The 20567-nt window shown below is 31.6% G+C and overlaps 1 protein-coding gene across 3 annotated transcripts in view; it reads left to right on the top strand.

Annotated features, from left to right (window-relative positions):
* LOC129957641 (LHFPL tetraspan subfamily member 2a protein-like) overlaps positions 1–20567 on the top strand; it is a 97898-nt gene that overhangs the window by 70085 nt on the left and 7246 nt on the right. For all 3 annotated transcript variants that reach the window (XM_056070073.1, XM_056070074.1, XM_056070075.1), the window contains exon 2: positions 18443–18634. In XM_056070073.1, the coding sequence (XP_055926048.1) occupies positions 18457–18634 (178 nt within the window). In that variant the 5' untranslated portion in view covers positions 18443–18456. The remainder of the gene's footprint in view (positions 1–18442; positions 18635–20567) is intronic.

Genomic DNA, 20567 nt, shown 5'->3' with positions numbered 1-20567 from the left:
CACTGTATATTTCAAATAAATATCTCTTTTGTCCCATGAATTATTTGCATAAAAATTTATACAGTTAAGAAATACAGAATAATATTCTCTATTCAATAAATTTCTTTTGAAATAATTGTCCTTAATCGAAATATAGTAAATATGTATTTTTAATAGAATATCAATATTTGTTCTTAAATGAAATATAGCAAAATTGCGATACATTTTTTTAAAGTTCAAATGTATTTGGAAGTGATTTTTTTTTTTAAGTAATCGAAAAACTATGCTACTTTTTAAGGATCCGCTTTTGTAAATGTTAATAAATCTAAATATACTAGATATCCAGGTGAAATGGTAAACAAAATAATACTCTTCCTTTAAAAAATATCTTTTTGATTCGAATTTTAATGATCTTTAAATCTGATTATTCTATTATTCTTTTTAATTTAAATTGTCCCAATAGAAATATAGTATATTTGTTTTTGTAATTGAAATATTGTAATATTTGCTGTTAATCGAAATATAGTAATATTTGTTCTTAATACAAATACAATAAAATTGCTACACATTAAAAAAAAGTCAACGCATATAGGAGTTACTTCATGTATAAAGATTTGAAAATTCTTTTCTTTTTATAAATCTAAAGAAATCAGAAATTCAATTAATTTATAAATTGATATATTGATTATAAATTTAGGAAGATTTTAAGAACAGATTAATAATCTGTATTTGAAAATAATTCTTTTGAGATATTTATTCTTAAACGAAATATAGCAATATTTGTTTTGAATCTTAATACAACAAAATGGCAATGCCTTTCTAAAAAATTCAAATATGCATGAAAGTGGCTTTATATACAATAATCGGAGAATTCTGCTACCGAGGGTCCAGAGTTGTAAATGTTCGATAAATATTACTCAAAACCAAAAGGCATTTTAAGTTTAACCCGTTCCTGACTTGATGATGACCTTGGTGGATGGCAGTTTTAAAATAAAGAGTTCAGAGTTCGAAATCCGATTCTACCAAACGTCTCTCGTGTATATGGGTGTGGTGTATGATTAATTTGATGTTGTGGATTCAAATATTAAAAAATTAGGATGGGAAAGAGGCTTTACTACTAAGGTTTTAACCACTTGTGCTGGGAAAAAGATTCATAGGTGCCCGTGCCAAAACAATACACTGTAACTCACAGGCCACACTAAGTATTCGAAATCGTATAAAAATCGAAAAAAGATTTATATCTTTTATAAGATATAATTTTCGATCTAAGATTGTGCTACGGCAAACAATCTGTCAGTGAGACGCAGATATCATTTTTATTTTTCTCGCATGCATAAACTTCAAAAATTTGGAATCGAGATTTTGTAGAATCTCCACGTTTTAGATCTCTAACTTCGAAAAACACATTTTTTTTTTTTTGAAAATGTCCATCTGTATGTGACATAAATAAATAAAAAATACACTTTGAGCTAGATGGGTGAAATTTGGAGTGCGATCTTTATACTAAATATGTAAATTTCTATAAAATTTTAATCAAAATCTGTTCAGTATGTCTGCTCGGCTATTCGGATATAAGATAACACATTAACTACAAAACGAATTGAGCTAGATAGATAAAATTTGTAGTGTAATCCCAGTCAGGTGTGAGCAAAATCCAACAAGGGGCTGACCGTCCGTACTTTTAGAAACATGTAAACATAAGTTGCAATAGTTTAAATATATCAAATTTAAAATGTGATTTTGCGACTACAAGTGCAGTTTTGATATACAGGCTTAAAAAAATTTGCAGATTTTCTATCAAATTTTGAGTAAAATCTGTTTTGAGGAAGTCTGTCTGTCCGGCAGTTTGAATGAACTTTGTATGATAATTATAAAATGAAGAGAGCGAGAGAGAAAACTCTGTGCACAGATTTGACATCATTGGGTGTAGACACCTGTCAAATTTTGAACCAAATCCAACGTAGGATTGACCGTCTGTCAGTCTATTTTCAGAAACATGTAAACCCGACAGTTCAAAAACGCAATGACATAAATATGTCAAATTTGGTGTGAGATTTTGTGACTACAAGTGTAATTTGTGTCCATTTTTTGTTTCAGTCGATTGAGAAAAACGTATCTAAAGCATAAATTCTATTTTTGGATTCTATTAACGTATGCCAAGAATTCATTGCCAAATAACTCGCCAAGGAGATACGATATATTTAGTAAAAATGCCATATTCTCGCCAAATGTTAATATTTCCTAACTGTTGTAGGTCAATGCCATGCAAGGTGTATGACCAGTTTATTAGTGAGTATGCGAGAAAGTGTTGGGGAGACAATTCATGCTGGTTACTCCTGCGAGAATTGCCTGCCGATAAGTACAATAAGTTTTTGCCAATTTTGTGCCAAAAGCATTTCGAAATGCCTAGCACGTCTTCTTAGCACCAGTGATTAAATGAAAATGATAAAATTTTCATATCAATATTATACAATTAGTGAAAAATCGCCAAATGATTCAATTAAATGGTACATCGGTTATCTGCAAAATAAATCCCAATTATGTAAAAAATTCACATTTAGTTTTAATAAGTATCTTTAAGTCAACGACATTATATATTTGAAATCCTATCAAATATCTTATTTTAATCGCATTTAAACAAATAAAAGTATTAAAATGTTTAAAAAATATAATCGTTTCAAAACAGCTATAACTTGGCGAATATTTTTGCACCAATCTTCTCGAGCTGTGAGAGTAATTGATCGCAGCGGAAATTGGCGTCAACACCACGATGGTGGGGAAGGGTTTCCTGACCCTTTGACATATCGTCTGCTGTACAAACATTCGTTCTGTCAACAGAAACGGGGCCTGGTGTCGTCTTGCAAATTAATCAAGTGTCGGTCACTTCCAAGGGAAGGGTTCTGGCGTTGAGGATCATGGTTAGTTTCATTAACTGTAGCATCTCTAATTTATTCATTAGTTAGACGTTTATTAAGGCATGGTTTAAATGTAATCGTGATCATGTGATTATTTGTCGGGGAAGCTTTTGCTGTATTTTAATTTGAACAAGCCTTGAGTTCTTGTTAAGCTGAACTTAATGGATTTGTTTGCATTTTGTAGTTTTAATTTGACTTTGCGCATTGAACATTGGAGAATCAGAGAAAACAGAACATTTAAAAGCAAAGGATATTTAGTGGAAGTGAATCATAAACAAAGAGTTGCCTCCAGCGTATTTGGGTTTTGACTGAATAAAAGTTTTCTTGAAAATAATAAAGGACCGAGGATAGAATTCTGAGAACTCATATTGTCCACGGCCCAACCTCTCCCACAGGAGTTACATCAGAATGAATTTGACTGCAGATCATTTGTATAGTCCTAGAAGAAGGGAGAACCTGTTTACGTATTCAAGAAAATATTAATTCTCCTACTCGTGGTACCTGTCCTTGGGGTGGGGGTGGAGGAGGGGGTGCAAGTAAGTACATATTGGCAGAGTTTCGGCTTCAGGATAAGATGATCGTTGGTTTGAGACCAATTTTTAGAATTGACGCGTTGAGAAAAGGTTTCTGATCTAAGTAACAGCGCGTCACACTTATTTCAGCTGGTATGGTGTGGCAGTTCGAAAGGAGAATGTCAGCTTAGATGTTTCTTTCATCAACTCCGTGTTTGAAAAACATGAGAGTAATGTGTATCCAAAAATAACCCTAATTTTTCTAGTAACTCGATTAAACTAAACATCTGCCCTTACTGTTGAAGAATTGAGAACCTCTAGATTTTAATGATTTTATTAACTTCTTTGTACAAGAAAGGTAGTTCAATAACTGATGAGTCTAAATGTCTGGTCTTTACGTGAAAATTGTAGGTCCTTATTAAACTTGAAATAAAAATCTATAAAAAGACTGTTATTCCTATATTGTTAAAAAAACGCAGTTATGTTAAGGAAATGTATTGTATAACTAGCCGCCTTTGGCGACCAGCCGGTTCGCCAATCTTAATGCTCGTTTTATGTAATTCCTACTTTAATAGCTTCTTCATTAAAATATTTTAAAACTTCAAATTTTAATTCACCCAGAATATTATAAAGGCCTTCAGTCATAACGTAATCTGTATCTCTCCAATTTCCTGTTAGCTCCCGTAGAATTTATGCTTTAAATTAAAGTGGAAATGATTAATCTGCAATTAATATAATATTTTTTACTAAAACAAACCATTTTTTTTTGTAATATGATTACTGAAAACAGAGTCACTGAGCATTTAAACCTTATGGGCACTAATTTATGTAATATCTCAAGAATTTGTCAACAAAATTTTTTCAGATTCATCTTGAGCAGGTCTATTAATTAACAATGTTTAATTTTAAATGCATCAAACACTAAGAAAATAAACAGAATCGTTTAAAATAATCGGTCGAAAACAGGTTAAAAAAATTACTTAAAAAACGATGAACTTAAACTAACATAAATACAATTTAATTACAAAAGCATACAACTAACCTAAAAATAATTTAAATCGAGTCCGCTTCCGTTGAAATGTAAACAATCAGAATACAATGCGCATTAATTGAATTTTCAACGCCAGTTACGGTAACACAAATGCGTGAATTTTTCTACGCCAGTTGGGGTAACGCTATGCAGATTAGTAATTTTTAAATTCCTTTATTATGTTTTATTTTAATTCAAAAGTACTTCAGAATGAATCTGAAAGATCTCTTCATTAATAATGTTTAATTTTAAATGCATAAAACATTAAGAAAATAAACAGAATCGTTTGAAATAATCGGCCGAAAAATGTTAGCCCTAGCCTCATTGCTGTTGGGGGAAAAAAAACAAAAACTGAAGCCTTATTTATTTGGCGGTGGGGAAAATGAAAGGCTTTTTTTTTGGCTGGAAAGTTAGTTTTTAATTAATAATTAAAATTCTAATTAAAATTTCAAAAAAAGGAACCCCATGTGCACATTCTCGACCTCCAAGGTATACACGTACCAAATTTGGTAGCTGTAGGTCAAATGGTCTTTTCTGTAGAGCGCCAACACACACACACACACACACACACACACACACACACACACACACACACACACACACACACACACACACACACATTGAACTTTATATATAAGTATAGACGTGCATATAAAAATTATAGACGTGTCAAAATTTGCACCATTTTTTTCAGAAAGTAGATTATCTTTTTAATTGTTATTGTCTATTTATTTCCATGTGTATGTGAACACGTTAACTTAGTTAAAGGGACTGTTCTTCCTTCGACTTTCGTGTACACTTAGACTAATTTATGCTGCCTTTTAAGTTCCCCATAAGAGTCTACATCATCTCAAATGAATCGTTAAGGGTAGGGAATAGATAGCAAAGATTAGAAGGTTAAGATAAACTCCGCAGATGGGAGTATCTGCCCCTTCTCTGAGCTTTCTATTTTAGCATATATCGACGCAAGAAGACGCGTTTTGTATTTCATGGTTTAATGAAGAAAACGAAACATGCGTTTTGGTTGCTTTCCTTTTCGAACGATTGGAATCAAAATTTGATATAAATGTACAATTTTAGTTACAAAATTATACACCATACTTCATTTATCTGCACTACTGCGTTTTTGAATTCTCTTTTACACTGGGATACATAGACCAGTAGATGATAAAATCTATTTATATTTTAACAGTTGTTTAGATAAAAGACGTATCTTTTATTTAAGTGTATATATGATAATATATTTGTTGTTTCTAATGGCACTTGTCATAGATAAGCCCACTGACGAAGTCAGCCATTTTAAGCCGAAAGAGCGTCTCTTGTTTTTTAGTAGCGCCATCTAGGGCCAGCAGTACGCTTAGCTACTTACACGTCACAACCCTTTTTACGGGGTGGACTTCATGCATTTCATTCACTCATCTATAGATCGTAATTTAGATCTGAATTAGAGAACGATCACCTCTGAATCGGCACTCCCAGTGGTGTTACTCTCGACATGGAGGATTTTGTGACCACGACAGATTTATACGTGCGCCAGCCGCCACACACACGGAGAGTCTTCGGCCAGCGGGGTCCGAACTCACAACCCAAGGGATGCGAATCCAACGCCCTACCAACCAGGCTATCCTGGCCTCTTAATGCATTTAACAATGGTAAATGAAATTTCAGTATGTAGGCCTTAAAAATGAAAGATGTTTGAATAATGAACCTGTGGGAGTGGTCTCTCTAAAACTTTCTTGCATACACTCTAATAAAGGTGCTATCCCAGAGAACGCCTTGTATACCATTGGCGTAGAATAGTTACGGAATATGAATTTTGGCGTAAATTCAGCATTTTTACTGTATCTATCGTGTCATCCTTGGCGATTTTTCCCCTGGCGTGCTATTAATAATAAAGGGAAATAGAATTTGTGTTTTAGATATGTTTTTCCCAACCGACTGAAACAAAAAAATTTGACACAAAACTACACTTGTAGTTATAAAATTCCATACAAAATTTAATATATTTAAATCATTGCGTCTTTTAGTTATAGTGTTTTACTTGTTTCTAAAAAAATAGAACGGCCGAAAATCAACCTTTTATGGGGTTTGGCTCAAAATTTGACAGGTATCTATATTATAGATGTTAATTCGGTGTATTAAATTTTATTTATCAAGCTCTTTTCGTTTTGTAGTTACCGTGTTAACATATATTCGAACAGCCAGACAGACAGTGGATTTTGTCTAAGTGGATTTTGCCCACCCTAGTCGAAATTTGCTCAGTATTCGGTCTCAGAGTGGTCCAAAATGTAAAATTCCATCAAAATATCGAGGACGAATTTTTTAATTCTTATATCATGTGAGAACATGATGTTGTTTTGGTTAAAGCATAAAGGGCAATTTTCATCATCTTTTAATCGCATATATTTTTTTTTACCTGCTTTTACCACTATTGCATTATGAATTGCCAGCTGGAAAAATTGAAAATGAAAGTTTTAAAAAATTATATATAATGATATTTTAAATTCTTAATTTAATCCAAATTAATTTCCAATTTATCCCATAGTAATTTCATTCTCTTATTTCCTGATCCAGTTCCACTGTCTCTACTTAATTAATTCTAGAGAAGCTTTATAAAATTACTGAATCGGCTAAACGCCGACATTTTGACACGCTCTGCGTGAAGGGACAAAATACCGCTGACTATACAAATTCGTCTAAAACATCGCTGTGTTTCTTTTGCTTTTTGATTGCATGCCATGGAAATCCCTATTAAAACATCACAGTATATAAGACAGGGATAAATTGTTTTTCCCTCTTTTTAATTCCCTAATCTGTTGCTGTGAGCGGGCGTGCCTTGTCCGCGCCTTCTTGTAAATAAATTATACCTTCCCGGGATGGATTAAAGCGAATTTTAAATCTTCAATGAGTTTTTCTGTCTTTGAAATTGCATTCTGCTTCAAAATAAATAAGGCTTATATATACTATAGAGGGATAGAGAAGTCTCGTGATTGTTTCAAACCGGTTTAAAGTGGTTAATGACTTAAATTAAGATAAATAATGAGTTAAAAATAATATTATAACATGATAAATTGAAATTTGCGCCCGTAGATTTCGTTTAAATTTTTCTCCATTTTTTTTTTCTGTATATTATTGTAATTATTATATTCACTTGTATTCGGACAATTGAACCGACTGACTGTCATTCGTCAAGCTGAGAATGTTTATGAATTATTGTATTAACGGCATAACTCCAAAAAATGAGTTGTTCGATCTCAGAATTGTCCAAAATGTAAGTTTTATCAAGATCTCTGAGTGAATTTTTTAATTATTCTAGGCTTTTAGCTTTATGCATTGCTTTTGGATTTTTGCATCCAAATATTGCCAAAGTTTGGACTCAGCTGGTCAACGAATGGGAAACTTCTCCTCTTTTCCAAAAAGCAAATTTAATTCTCCTTGCTGTACGTTGAAGCTAAACCTAAAACGCACCGTACTATGAAAATAGACGATAAATATTCGTACAAAATTCTTTCTTTAGACGATAAAAGTCCACCGGTGAAAAATATATACATAAAAAAAAAAGAACAACGACCCCTGCAGTAAGCTCCATGCAGAAATTTTGCTTTCTCAGCCGATAAACTTCTCAGCCCTCCCCCTACTTGAACTGAAATTTTATTTTTGGAAGTCTGTGTACTTTGTAGGGTTATCCCCCCTGGGAATGGAGAAGGGGGGAGAAATAGGGAGTCTCTTGCTTTGAGTGCATTCACTGAACCGAGTTCGAACTTCTCCCCTTACACCAGGGAGAGAGGACTGATCCCTTTCTTATCCACGCTGTGAAAATATTCACAGGGTTTTTGGAGTTGGAATGCTGGGCACTTGAGGAAATTCTGTTCTGTTGTGTGTCTAAAGGCTTTTATCGAATTGGTGTGATATCGATTTTTTTTGGTTGACCGTCAGGTGGAGAATTACACAGCCAGCTGTAAGATGACTTTTAAGTAGTAAATATGAATTACAGAAAAGATTAAATCGCTGTACGAGTTATATATAGTCAGACGAATCTTTACAATTTTAAAGTGATTCTATAAAAAGCGCCAACTTAAGCGCCAGGAAAAGTTGTCACCACCTCAAGCATCGAATTATGTTAGCATATTGTACAATATTGGGAATGCCAATAATTTTATACTAGCTTTGATTAATTATTGAATTAACAATAGCCTTATTTTCTCACCAACCAGCTGGAGTGGTCTCAGAGAAACGGCGCAAATTTGCTTGAGTTTTAATTAATTAAAATTTAAAAATCACTCCGAGGTGCACATTCCAACTCTCCAAGGTATATTTGTGCCAAATTTCGTAGTTGTAGGTCAGATCTCATCTTTATTATCGGTATCGATATTCTGTGATAAAAATTCAATAAGAAATATTTATATAAAGATACACAGAAAAGGTTAAAAATGCTTTAGATACGATTAAATATTGCTAATTTAGAAAGTTGAAATTTTAGCTTTTTTCTAATCTGAGTTAAAAAAAAAAAAACACCGCTGTGTATTCCCACCCTCCAAAATTCGTATGTACGTACTACTCTAGATCAAACGGTCTGACCTGTAAAATGCTAACACACGCGATACTGCGCGATGAACGCACATTCATCATTATTGTAAACTAGCCGCCTTTGGCTACCAGCCGGTACGCCAATCTTAATGTTCATTAAAATTTTAATAATTAAATATTTTATGTAATTCGTATTTTAATAGCTTCTTCATCAAAATATTTTAAAACTTCAAATTTTGATAGTCATATAATTTACTCATAATATTATAAAGACCTTCAGTCATAACGTAATATGCATCTTTCTAATTTTCTATTAGCTCCCATAGAATTTATGCTTTAAATTAAAGTGGAAAGGATTAATCTACAATTAATGCTATATTTTTCACTGAAACAAAGCATTTTTTTATAATATGATTACTGAAAACAGTCACTGAGCGTTTAAACCTTATGGGCACTAAAGAATGTCTTTCTTAATTTATGTAATATTTCAAGAATTTGTCAACAAAATTTTCTCAGATTCATTATGAGCAGATCGATTCATTAACAATGTTTAATTTTAAATGCCTCAAACACTAAGAAAATAAACAGAATCGTTTAAAATAATCGGTGGAAAACAGGTTAAAAGAAACTACTTAAAAAACGATGTACTTAAAACTATAAGCATATACAAAAATATATAACTAACATAAATACAATTTAATTACAAAAACATACAACTAACCTAAAAATAATTTAAATCCAGTCCGCATCCGTTGATAATAGTTGTCAACAATCAGAACACAATGCACATGCGTGAATTTTCAACGCCAGTTGGGTTAACGCAGATTAGAAATTTTTAATTTCCTTTATTCTGTTTTATTTTAATTCAAAAGTACTTCAGAATGAATCTCAAAGATCTAATAATTAACAATGTTTAATTTTAAATACATCAAACATTAAGAAAATAAACAGAATCGTTTGAAAAAATCGGCCGAAAAATTTTAAGCCTAGCCTCATTAGCGCCGGAAAAAAAACCTAAATACTTACTCATTTGGCAGTGGGGAAAACGAAGATTTTTTTGGCGGGAAAGTTAGTTTTTAATTAACAATTAAAATTCTAGTTCAAAATTCAAAAAAAGGGACTCCAGGTGCACATTTCCGACCTCCAAGGTATACTTGTACCAAATTCGGTAACTGTAGGTGAAATAGTTTGGCCTGTAGAGTGCCAACACACGCACACACATTGAGCTTTATACAAGTATAGATAAAGATTAGCACAATTTATGCTATAAATAGATCTTGTGGCGGAATAATATTCATATCTAATATCATATTATCTCAAACCGACTCGTATGTCGGTTTCGTTGTCTAACCTGGGTTTAAAACGAGGCATGTCCCAATATAACCCTCGTGAAACTTAATAAAAAATAATAAAATATAAGATCTAAACTAATGCATATGAAATATTTATAGCATATGAAATATTTATTAAGGGATAAATTATTTCTGTTTTGGTGAAACGGAAAATGAATCGCTGTATGAAAATGAAAATATTCGCACCGAAAAAAAAAGATACGTATTTTTATTTCATAACTTGTTTCGTTTGTGAAAGTGTATTCTTTGTAAATAATTAAGCAACGCAGAAGGCTGATGCTTGAGACAAACATTCTTTTTCCATGCATTTCATTTCCTTAAAAGGAAATTAGTCGGAGATATTTCTCTTAATGAAATGCAGTGGCATTCGTAAAACAATTTGTATCAGAAAAAAAAAATATATATATATATATATTCGTTTCTTTTTTTCCCCGTCCTAGCATTTTTTCCTGTTACTTTTGTTTGATATACAAATTTTCTGTTACTTTTATTTGAAATTATTTTGAAGTGCATTTCATTGTAAAAAAAAATAATAATAATCTTAAAAATCTGCCATTCCTTTTAGTTGAATTAAAAACAGTGAATGCTCTCTCTCTCTCTCTCTCTCTTCTCGCTAATTTTTTTTTTCCTTTTTAAGAAAAAAGTGACATTTAATATCGTTTGTTAAGTGTCTATTAACTTTAATTAATATAAAATTAGTTGAACTTAAGTTCATAGAAATATTATATATACATATATATAATAACATATTTTTAAGCAGTTGCGTGGTCGAAGAAAAGAAATTTTTGAATTTTTAACTTCGATTTATTTTATCCGGGAGGCATATTATGTACAAGAAGCGATGATGGAACTGACGTCGTTCACATTGCAGGAGAATAAAAAAAGCGAAAGAGACCGAAATTTTTCTCTCAGTGATTTTATGAGATTCTGATAGGGATTTCTTTAACATGTGTAAATTTAGGATAGGAATATTTAAGTATCTTTAAAAGAATGTTGCAAGCATTAAAGATTTTTATCCCTTTATTCGGAGCGTGAAAAAATGTAGAAGTTAGCAGTTTTACAGAGCGCGTGTAGCATTAATTAAATAAAAGAAATGGTATATTGGATCAGGAAATAAGAGACCATTTTTAAAATGAAGTTAATATGGGTTAAATTAAGACAAAAATTAGGAAATTAATTAGGATTTAAATTAGATTATTAGATATCATTACATATATATGTCAATTAAGATAATTGGGTATAAATTTTGTTGATATAATTTTTTTCTCCGATTAAAAATTTTTTATGACTAGGAAAATAAATCTATACTTTATGTGAATGCATAATTTTGTTCAGTGAGGGCTCATTAAAACACTGCCTTCGTGTCTAAATTAATTTATTAACCAGTCTCGATTACAGTAATGTTCATAATTATCCCGGTATGTCCCCAATTAGCCCAGACATTATGGGTAATTGGGAGCGTGAATTTTGGCTTCGGATCGCAGTAAGAAATTGATTTGAAAATTATTAGAAACTACTGCATAATGTCTCAATTTATTTTATTAATGTCTTAAAATTTATTTATTTAATTAATTTATTATTTATTATGTCTTATTGTTTTGCAATAAAAATGTATTCCATTTCATGGAATGTCGCCTATGAATTGTCATAAATATTTAATACTTTCAGTTTGGAGCAATTTATAATTATTTTATCCTCAAATTTGTCGAGAAATGTCGTGAATTAATGAATCTTTGTAAAAACAGAAATGGCTGAACATTGAGACACAAAAAGGAAATATATAAGATTCAGAAACTTACTTGAAAATGATTTAGGTCTAGTCGTTCAATTTAGAGCTCTGTAATCATGTCGACTATCTACGACTTAACTTATTTTTTTTCTGATATTTGTGCTATCCGAAAAAAATCTACTCAGCGGTAGGATCTGGTAGTATAACTTCTATCTAATTCTCGACAATCGGAAACCATCATTAATTACTAAATATTCTTGGTTAATTAATTATTAATTACCCGTGTTAATTAAACCAGTCAAATTAATGCTCTTCAGTCCTGTCTCTTTAAGCTGACCGCCGTCAACAGTATCCATCCTTGAGACGAACTTATAATGGTTATTCATTCTGGTATAGTCAATATAATTGATCAATATATATATATAATATAATATATATATGTGTGTGTGTGTCTGTGTAGCAAAATAAATCAGAGATGGTTCGAGATGTTACTTTCCCCATCTCCTTAACTTCCATTTTTTACTGAAACGAATCATCGAAAGCATCATTTTCAGATTCCTCTCTTAGCATCAAGCTTTCTTTTGCTTCTTTGATGTCCGTTTTCTTCTATACTATGTTAATCAATATTATATCATTTATTTATCGGGTGTGAAAATAACCAATTTTCACATTTTAAAAGTATTATGTTAGCAGATGATAGGGTAGATTAAAAAAAAATATATCAATTGCTAATTTGGTGTTAAATATTAAACATTATTGGTTGGACAGGACATAAAAATGTTCCCGAATTAGTATCACTTCCTATCATCTAATAGATTATAGATACAAAATACGGAGCATATTTCTAACAGATATAAAATATTTGAAAAATACAGTATTTTAATTGCATTAAAAGCCTATTCCTAACTACTTCACTATGAACCTTCTTCTGTTTCTGAGGAGAAAATTTAAAAATGACAATTAAATCCTACTTGTAAGCGTTATATCCTACAGGTCCAAAAATAAGTTAGCAATTTATTTTGCGAATAATTGATGTAGGGAATGGTTAATGATACATAGAAAAGTTATGGTTTCAATTTTTTTTTTTTTTTGGCTACAGTTACAATTAAAGTATAAAAAATATATATTAGAAAATTTCACTGAAAAAGTGCGTTAAAGTGTTTAGTTTCTATTTCTGAAGAAGACGCATGTTTCCTATCTCCCCGACGGTTCATCTGTGCCTATTGGAGTTATCACTTCTTGTTCCCTGTTACCCTCATTAACTATATATATATATATCTTAATTTAAATTAATTACTTAGTTTTTATCTTAAATTAGCCCATGTTAACTTCAGTCTGAATTATTCTTTTATTTCCCGATCCAATTCCCACGTTTTTATTTAATCATTTCTAACACGCGCTTAGTAAAATTGACGACTCCATAGCACCCGTGTTAGAAACGAAGAGATAAAAATCCTTAACACCTACACATCTTTTTAAAAAGATACCCAAGATTCCCTTATCTAAATCAACACTAAGCAAAAGAATCCGTCTCAGAATCTCATAGTAAACTCACTGAAGGGAAAATTTCGATTACTTTGCTCTTTCATGACGATGTAAACAGACGTCATTTTATTATCGCTTCTTTCTTGTACAAATTATGACTCCCTTGGTGAAATAAATTGAATTTTCAAAAGTTTCTTCTTTTCGGCAACGCATCTACTAATAGTGTGTGCGCGCGCGCGCGTGTGTGTGTGTGTGTGTGTGTGTACACACACACATGTACAAGAATAAGTGGTAAGAAATGCGTCAATCTACATCGTGACGCAAGAGCAGAAGACCAAAAGAGACCGAAATTATCCCTTCAATGATTTTTACTATGAGATTTTGATAGGGATTTTTTCGACACGTGTTAATTTAAGTAAAGGAATTTTAGGTGATTCTAAAAGAATGTGTTAAACATTAAACAATTTTATATCTTCACTCGGAGCATGGGAACCTCCTGAATTTACAATTTTCTAGAGCACGTGTAGCATTAATTAAATAAAAAAGTAGGAATTGGAGGATTAGGAAATAAGGGAACATTTTCGCATGAAGTGAATATGGGTTAAATTAAGATAAAAATTAGGAAATTAATTGATATTAAATTATATTTTAAAATATTATATAAACAACCGAACAAAACTCGCTATATTCCGAATTTATACGAAAAAATTAAAGGAAGAATACTCCTTTGATTTATTACGTTGTTTCGACTAAATTCCGACCACTTTACCATAAAATGATTTCTATCGCTAATTAATATGTTTAATTTCTTAAAGGAACGCATTGACTAAACGCGTCATTGCAAATTTTTCAATGATGTGTAAAGCAGTAAGCGAACGCATTAAACCCTTCATGATCTTGTGGTTTGGATTTACCACTCTTGCCTTCATTCATCACAGAGAGGTTTTGAAGTGTTCACTGAACTCTTGAAACACGATCCTGAAGGGCTCTCTCTGCTTATTTTCGCAAAATAATTCGATTAAGCTACGCAGGAAGTTCGAAAGCGAGTGATGAAATATTCACGTTGAGCGATTACCGAAAAGCTCGCGTCTTTTAAAATGTTAAGAGCTGTCTGACATGGGGACATTGCAATTTAAAGCGACGTTTGTCTCTTCTGATTTCATTTGCACGTGTTGTGTTACAAAGAACGAATTTGTTTCCCGGCTTGCTGTTGGAAGGCGGGGAATTAAGTAAAGCGTTCTTTGCAGATCTTGTTTAGACTTGGAAATAACGTTCCTTTGCGTTATTATGTATGCTTTTATTTTGTGATACAAAGTGTGTTCAACTTTTAATCAGGCGATGCCTAGTGATGTAGATCTGCATAGTGCGTGTTTAAAATCTCCTATCTTTTTATGTAGCAACCTTTTGTACAGTGTTTTTTTAAGTAATTTTACCACAACTATTTTGTTTCCGAACGCAACTGGAATCTTTGCCAGTTTATTTCTTTATTTGTGACAGTTTTCATTGTTTGAATGCTGCCAGAGTACAATTTCATTTCGGCGGGTGTTTTGAATTACGATTATTTATAAAAGAAAGTAAAAACATACCGGAAAAATTGTTTTCAGATAGAAACAAGGTAGGATTAAGGAATGATATTTAGATTTGTAGATATAATATTTCATAATGATGTAAAAATATATAAAGTTTTTTTTAAAACGTGGGTTATCTGTCCCCCCCCCCATTAACTACACTTATTTCCTGGCTGATTTCAAATTTTATTTATTAAAAATAAAAATGCACGCATTTAAAGGTTATAACTTTTGTTTTCAATATATTTCCATTTGTATAGTCTTTTTGAACCAAATTTAGGCAGAATCGTATAGGAAGACTATTTATTGTAATGGTTCTCATGACAAGACTTTGAGAAAATTCCTTCAGTTTATTTTTACCGACCATGGTCTTTAGAACCCTAAACAATCCTTTGTTCAATATATATATATATATATATATATATATATATATATATAATATTATGCGTATAAAGCTTTGCCCATGTTATCTTTTGATAAACAGGATAGCTAGAGTAATTTTATTTGGATTTTAACTGGCGTGGAATATGTTTTTAGAAATGTGAAAATCTCCGACAAGTTCATAAATGGCCCACCTAACTCAAAGGAGATGGAAATGATGGGGATATCGAAATTTTCATTTCGCTATAACTTTCTTACTATTGAAGATAAAAAATAAATAAATTCAGTTAGCTAAATTAGCAGTTCCTTAAGACGAACCACTTTTGTATTTGAATTTTTTGATAAATGCACGCTCTTAGAAGTTAGGAGTTGAAAAGTGATTTTTTAAGCCCTAATATTGACTGTTTCTTAACATCAACAATTTATGTTGCCAGATAGTAACTTAGATGTAAAGGAATTTACCTTTGTCTTCCAGCTTGCGGAGATGATTTTTTTTTATTAATCTTATCATTTGTGAAATAATTTTTAAATATAAAAGGAAATTAAAGAAGCATAATTCATTCAAAACCAATGCTCACCATCCGAATTGTGCCTTAATGAAACAATCAATTAAATACCAGGGGAGATTCATTCAAAAAGTATAATCCACTTAAAGACGATGTTCGTTATCTAGATTGTTCATTAACCGATTTTTAAATTAGATTATAAATTTAACTTTTTTGGGGGGGAATTTCATTAATTTTTTTTCTGAAACTACCTTTTTAAATGTATTTTCATTAATATTATCGTTTGTGAAATGATTTTTAAATACGCACAGAGAGAGATTGGTTAACGATCTTTATCCATTCAAAGATCTTTGCTCGAACTGTTCGTTAACCCGTCATTGATTTACAATATTTTACTGGAATTTCATTAAGTTGTCGTGGAGTATTTTTTAAAATCCATTCCAGCTAATCGTAACATTCAATAATTTTTTTTTTTTAATTTTGTGAAGATATAATAATGGAAATCCATAGCCAATATTTATAAACTGATCATTGTTTTTCTATGTAATTTTCTGGAAATTGCATTAATTCGTTCTACAGTTCTCTTTTTTTATATATTTCTTTTAATGTTATCATTAAGGAAATGTATTTTAATTCCACAAAATGAGAGATCGGTTAACTTTATTAATGGAAATTTCATTTGTTCAGAAATATTTTTTTAATCCGTTTCTGCTAATCGTTATATTGGGGAATAATTTTTAAACATTGATGAGACAGATTAAATGAAAATTGTCAGACGATATTTATGATTCTGTCATCGGTTTGCCACAGAATTTTTTGAAAATTTTATTAACTTATTCTGCAGTTGCTTCTTTTTATATAATTTTTTAATGTCATCATTAAAGAAATTTTTTTTTAAATACAGAGAAAATATTCTTTAAATATGATTTTCGTTGATCAGTCATCGGTTAACTTTATTTTTATCGGAATTTCATTAATTTGTTCGAGAAATTTTATAAATATATTTCTACTCATCGTTTTGTTTGGGAATAATTTTTAAATATTAAGGAAACAAATTAATGACTATTGAAATATTTTATTTATTAATCGATCATCAGTTTGCCACGTTTTTCTTGAAAATTTCATTGATTCATTCTGCAGTTGTTATATATATATATATATATATATATATATATATATATATATATATAATATTAAATTTCTTTTAATGCTGTGGTAGTGAAATATTTTTTTAAATTCATGAATGATTGTCAGTAATTGATGAATTCCATACCAAATTGATAAGAGATTTTAATTCTATTTGCTACATTTTATAACTTCAATCTGAGTTTTCAACATGGATTATATTCCTTATATGCATTCTTTTTTAATTTATGATGGCATATCCATATTAAATTGATAATTACATTTGATTTGCCACTTTTTGCTCCAGCAATAAAAATTTTTGGAGGTTGAGAAATTTTGAGTTCAAGAACTCTGTCAACCCACTGAAACTTTGACGATATGTTTGTCATATGATAAAAAAAAATCGCACAAGAATAATTGTTTACAAAGAAACAAGATTTAGCTCTGGCTAATTTAATTCTATAATTTGAGAAAATATGTCCCTACGATTGCTGTATTTATTAATTTTTATGTGGTCTAAAATGTATTTTATATGTCTTTATCTACTTGCGCAAGGATTATTGACAGTCTTTGGGAAGAAAAATATTTTTATAATTGTATATAGGAAGTCTTGAAAAAATCTGGATTGTGCAAGGACGAGGTGAATCGTAAAAAATTCGCATATTATTGGAATACTTGTATTTGCCTTAAACTGGATTTTGGATTAACAAAGGCACTGAGAGCAGAAAAAAATTGGGAACCACTGAAATAATTGTATTTAAATGTAGTAATATTTTGTATCAATAAGGATACCGCGAGTTAAAAAATTTTTGAAGCCGCTGGAGTACTTTGTATTTGCTTTAAACTCGATTCTGAATTAACAGGAGCGGCGAAAATCAAAAGAAATTTTGAAACTACTGAAATAGTTGTTTTTGTCTTTAACTTGATTTTTGTTCATTAAGGGTATCGAGAATGAGGGAAAAAAAGAAAAGAAAAGGAAGAAGAAAAAAGGAACTACTGGAATAGTTGTATTTGCTATAAGCTTGATTCTTGATCATCAACAAGGGCGCCAAAGTTCGAAAAAGTGGAAAGACATACTTGTATTTGTTGTACTTGACTTAAACTCGATTCTGTATTAATAAGAGCGCTAAGAATCGAAGAAATTTGGAAATTACTGAAATACTTGTATTTGCCTTAAGTTGGATTTTGATCACCAAAATCGGCGTTAACCGAAAAAATTGGGAAGTGCTGAATAGTTGTCTTTACCTTAAACAACAAAGTAATATTTTCTTATATTTGTGTATTCAAAAATTTTTGCATTTGGAATTCGCCGTCTAATTTCTAACCTTTTCAGGGTATTGAAAAGAGATGTGCTACGTGATCGTCACGTCACGGACACTATTATGGACTCTGCTGACTATTGCCACCACTCTGTCCATGCTGGCTGCCGTCGTCACCCCCACCTGGCTGATCGGGGCGCCCAGAAGGCCTGGTCTCAAGATGAGAGGCGAGACGTCAGAGCGGGATCTCTATTCCCCATCTTTAGGTAAGGGATATGATGAGCATTTTTGCCTGATGTAAAACATTATTGTTAAAATTATAATTTATTACATGTGAAGCGGGACAAGTCTAAGTAATCGCCAATGGCATTGAAAAACTGATCCCGGCACACATATGCAGTTATTATAATTACTGTTCATGTGAAAGTGTACAACTGTAAATAATCGCCAATGACATTGAAACATAGCTCCCGCCCCATAGGAAAGAATTAGATGGCTTCAAACTCCTGGGTTGCCGTCCGATCTAAATCCTTGGGCATCCGCAGTACCATAACCAAACCTTTTGTGCATTATCTGTTGCAAGGGAGTGGATGACTTCAGTGCAGAATATCCTGGGTTGCTGATGAATCTAGATGCATAGACATCCGGAGTACAGAGATTTTGCTGTAACCAAACCTTTTATGAATTATTAGTTGGAAGGGAGTGGATTTCAGTATATAAAATACTGGACTGCTCACGGTTCCACATACTTGGGCACTCGCAGTGCACAAACTTTTCCAACTCTTTTGTGGATTATGTGTAAGAAGTAAGTGGATGGCTTCAGTGTAGAATCTCCTGCGTTGCTGACGTTCCAAATGTTTCGGCAGCCGCAGTGCATAAACTTTGCTATAACCAAACATTTTGTGGATTATGTGTAGGAAGGAAATGGATGGCTTCATTGTAGATACTTCTGTGTTTCGAATGCCCAAACACCGGACGGATTCGGATGTTTCCGATGTTTGGGCATCCGAAGTGCACAAACTTTGCTTTGTTTTTTGGATTATGTGATGCACAGTTCCTTTGCTTATCGACAATTCAGCAGCAGTTTCACGTGTGATGCTCCTGCGAATATGGTGTATAAGCTCCTCTGTAGCTGAAATCGACGCATTGTTGGTCACATTGTTCTGTTCGAAGAAACTGGATAACTGTTCTTTGTGTTTATCTGGACGAATCCATCATACAACGAACTGGTGAAACATTTTTCTGGAAATGGGTTATTGATGCGGAGTCTTTCTTGAGTTGCATGCGCAACTAAAATCGGTTGACACATTAAATCATCGGGATGTATTACGTCGCCTTTGCATCTAAAATCTCCTTTTTCATTTGGGCATACCTTGTAGTAGAGGTATACAGTAAAACATTGTTTATACATTTTTAAGGAGACTACATGGCACTGGTGAACGATAATCAGAAATATAGATGTTTGAAGTGAATTTAGTATTTTTACTGAATCTATCGGGATAAATGTATTTTTGAGGATTTGGTTAATATCTATCTGTATTTTAGTTAAGTCTGTATCAAATTTTAGCGACCTAAATCTTTGCATTTTTTCTAATTATTGAGTTCATTTGTATTCGAATAACCGGACAGACAGACTTTCAAATTTGATGCTAATCTAGAAATTTGATTGTAATTGTAGATATATATCAAATGACAGCCGTCCAAATCAAAGCATTTGTGAATTAAGATCTTTATAGTCAAACTGGCATAATGCTTAAATTGTGCCTTTTGGATTCTGAGACGTCTGAATCGGAGATATTTGTCAAATTTTAGAGTTCCATTATTTGATGATCACAATACTTCTGTACTTTGTATATGGGAAAGTAAAAAAAGAGCATTCATACTTTTATTGCATATTTTGAGTATTAGTTGTTCCTTTCTTATTTTATATGATTTATTTGCATGTAGATAGGAGTTTAATTAAAAAAAAAGTTTTAAATCGTCGTCTGACGTGCTGATTGGCTAAGTATATTAAGTACAACTTTAAGAATAGAATTAAATTCATTGGACGTTTTTTCAGCAATTTTTTGACAGATGAAATAAATTCATTTTTTTAATCAATCGAGCTCATTGCGTTTTTAAAGAAAAATGGAATAGCTTCTTCAAATTTTTTTCTCCATCATCTCTTAAATTAATTGAATGGCAGGAGGGAGAAAGAGG

Source organism: Argiope bruennichi, chromosome 11 (assembly GCF_947563725.1).
Source record: "Argiope bruennichi chromosome 11, qqArgBrue1.1, whole genome shotgun sequence".
In the NCBI taxonomy this organism is placed as follows: Eukaryota; Metazoa; Arthropoda; class Arachnida; order Araneae; family Araneidae; genus Argiope; species Argiope bruennichi.
This window is presented reverse-complemented; position numbering and strand designations above follow the sequence as displayed.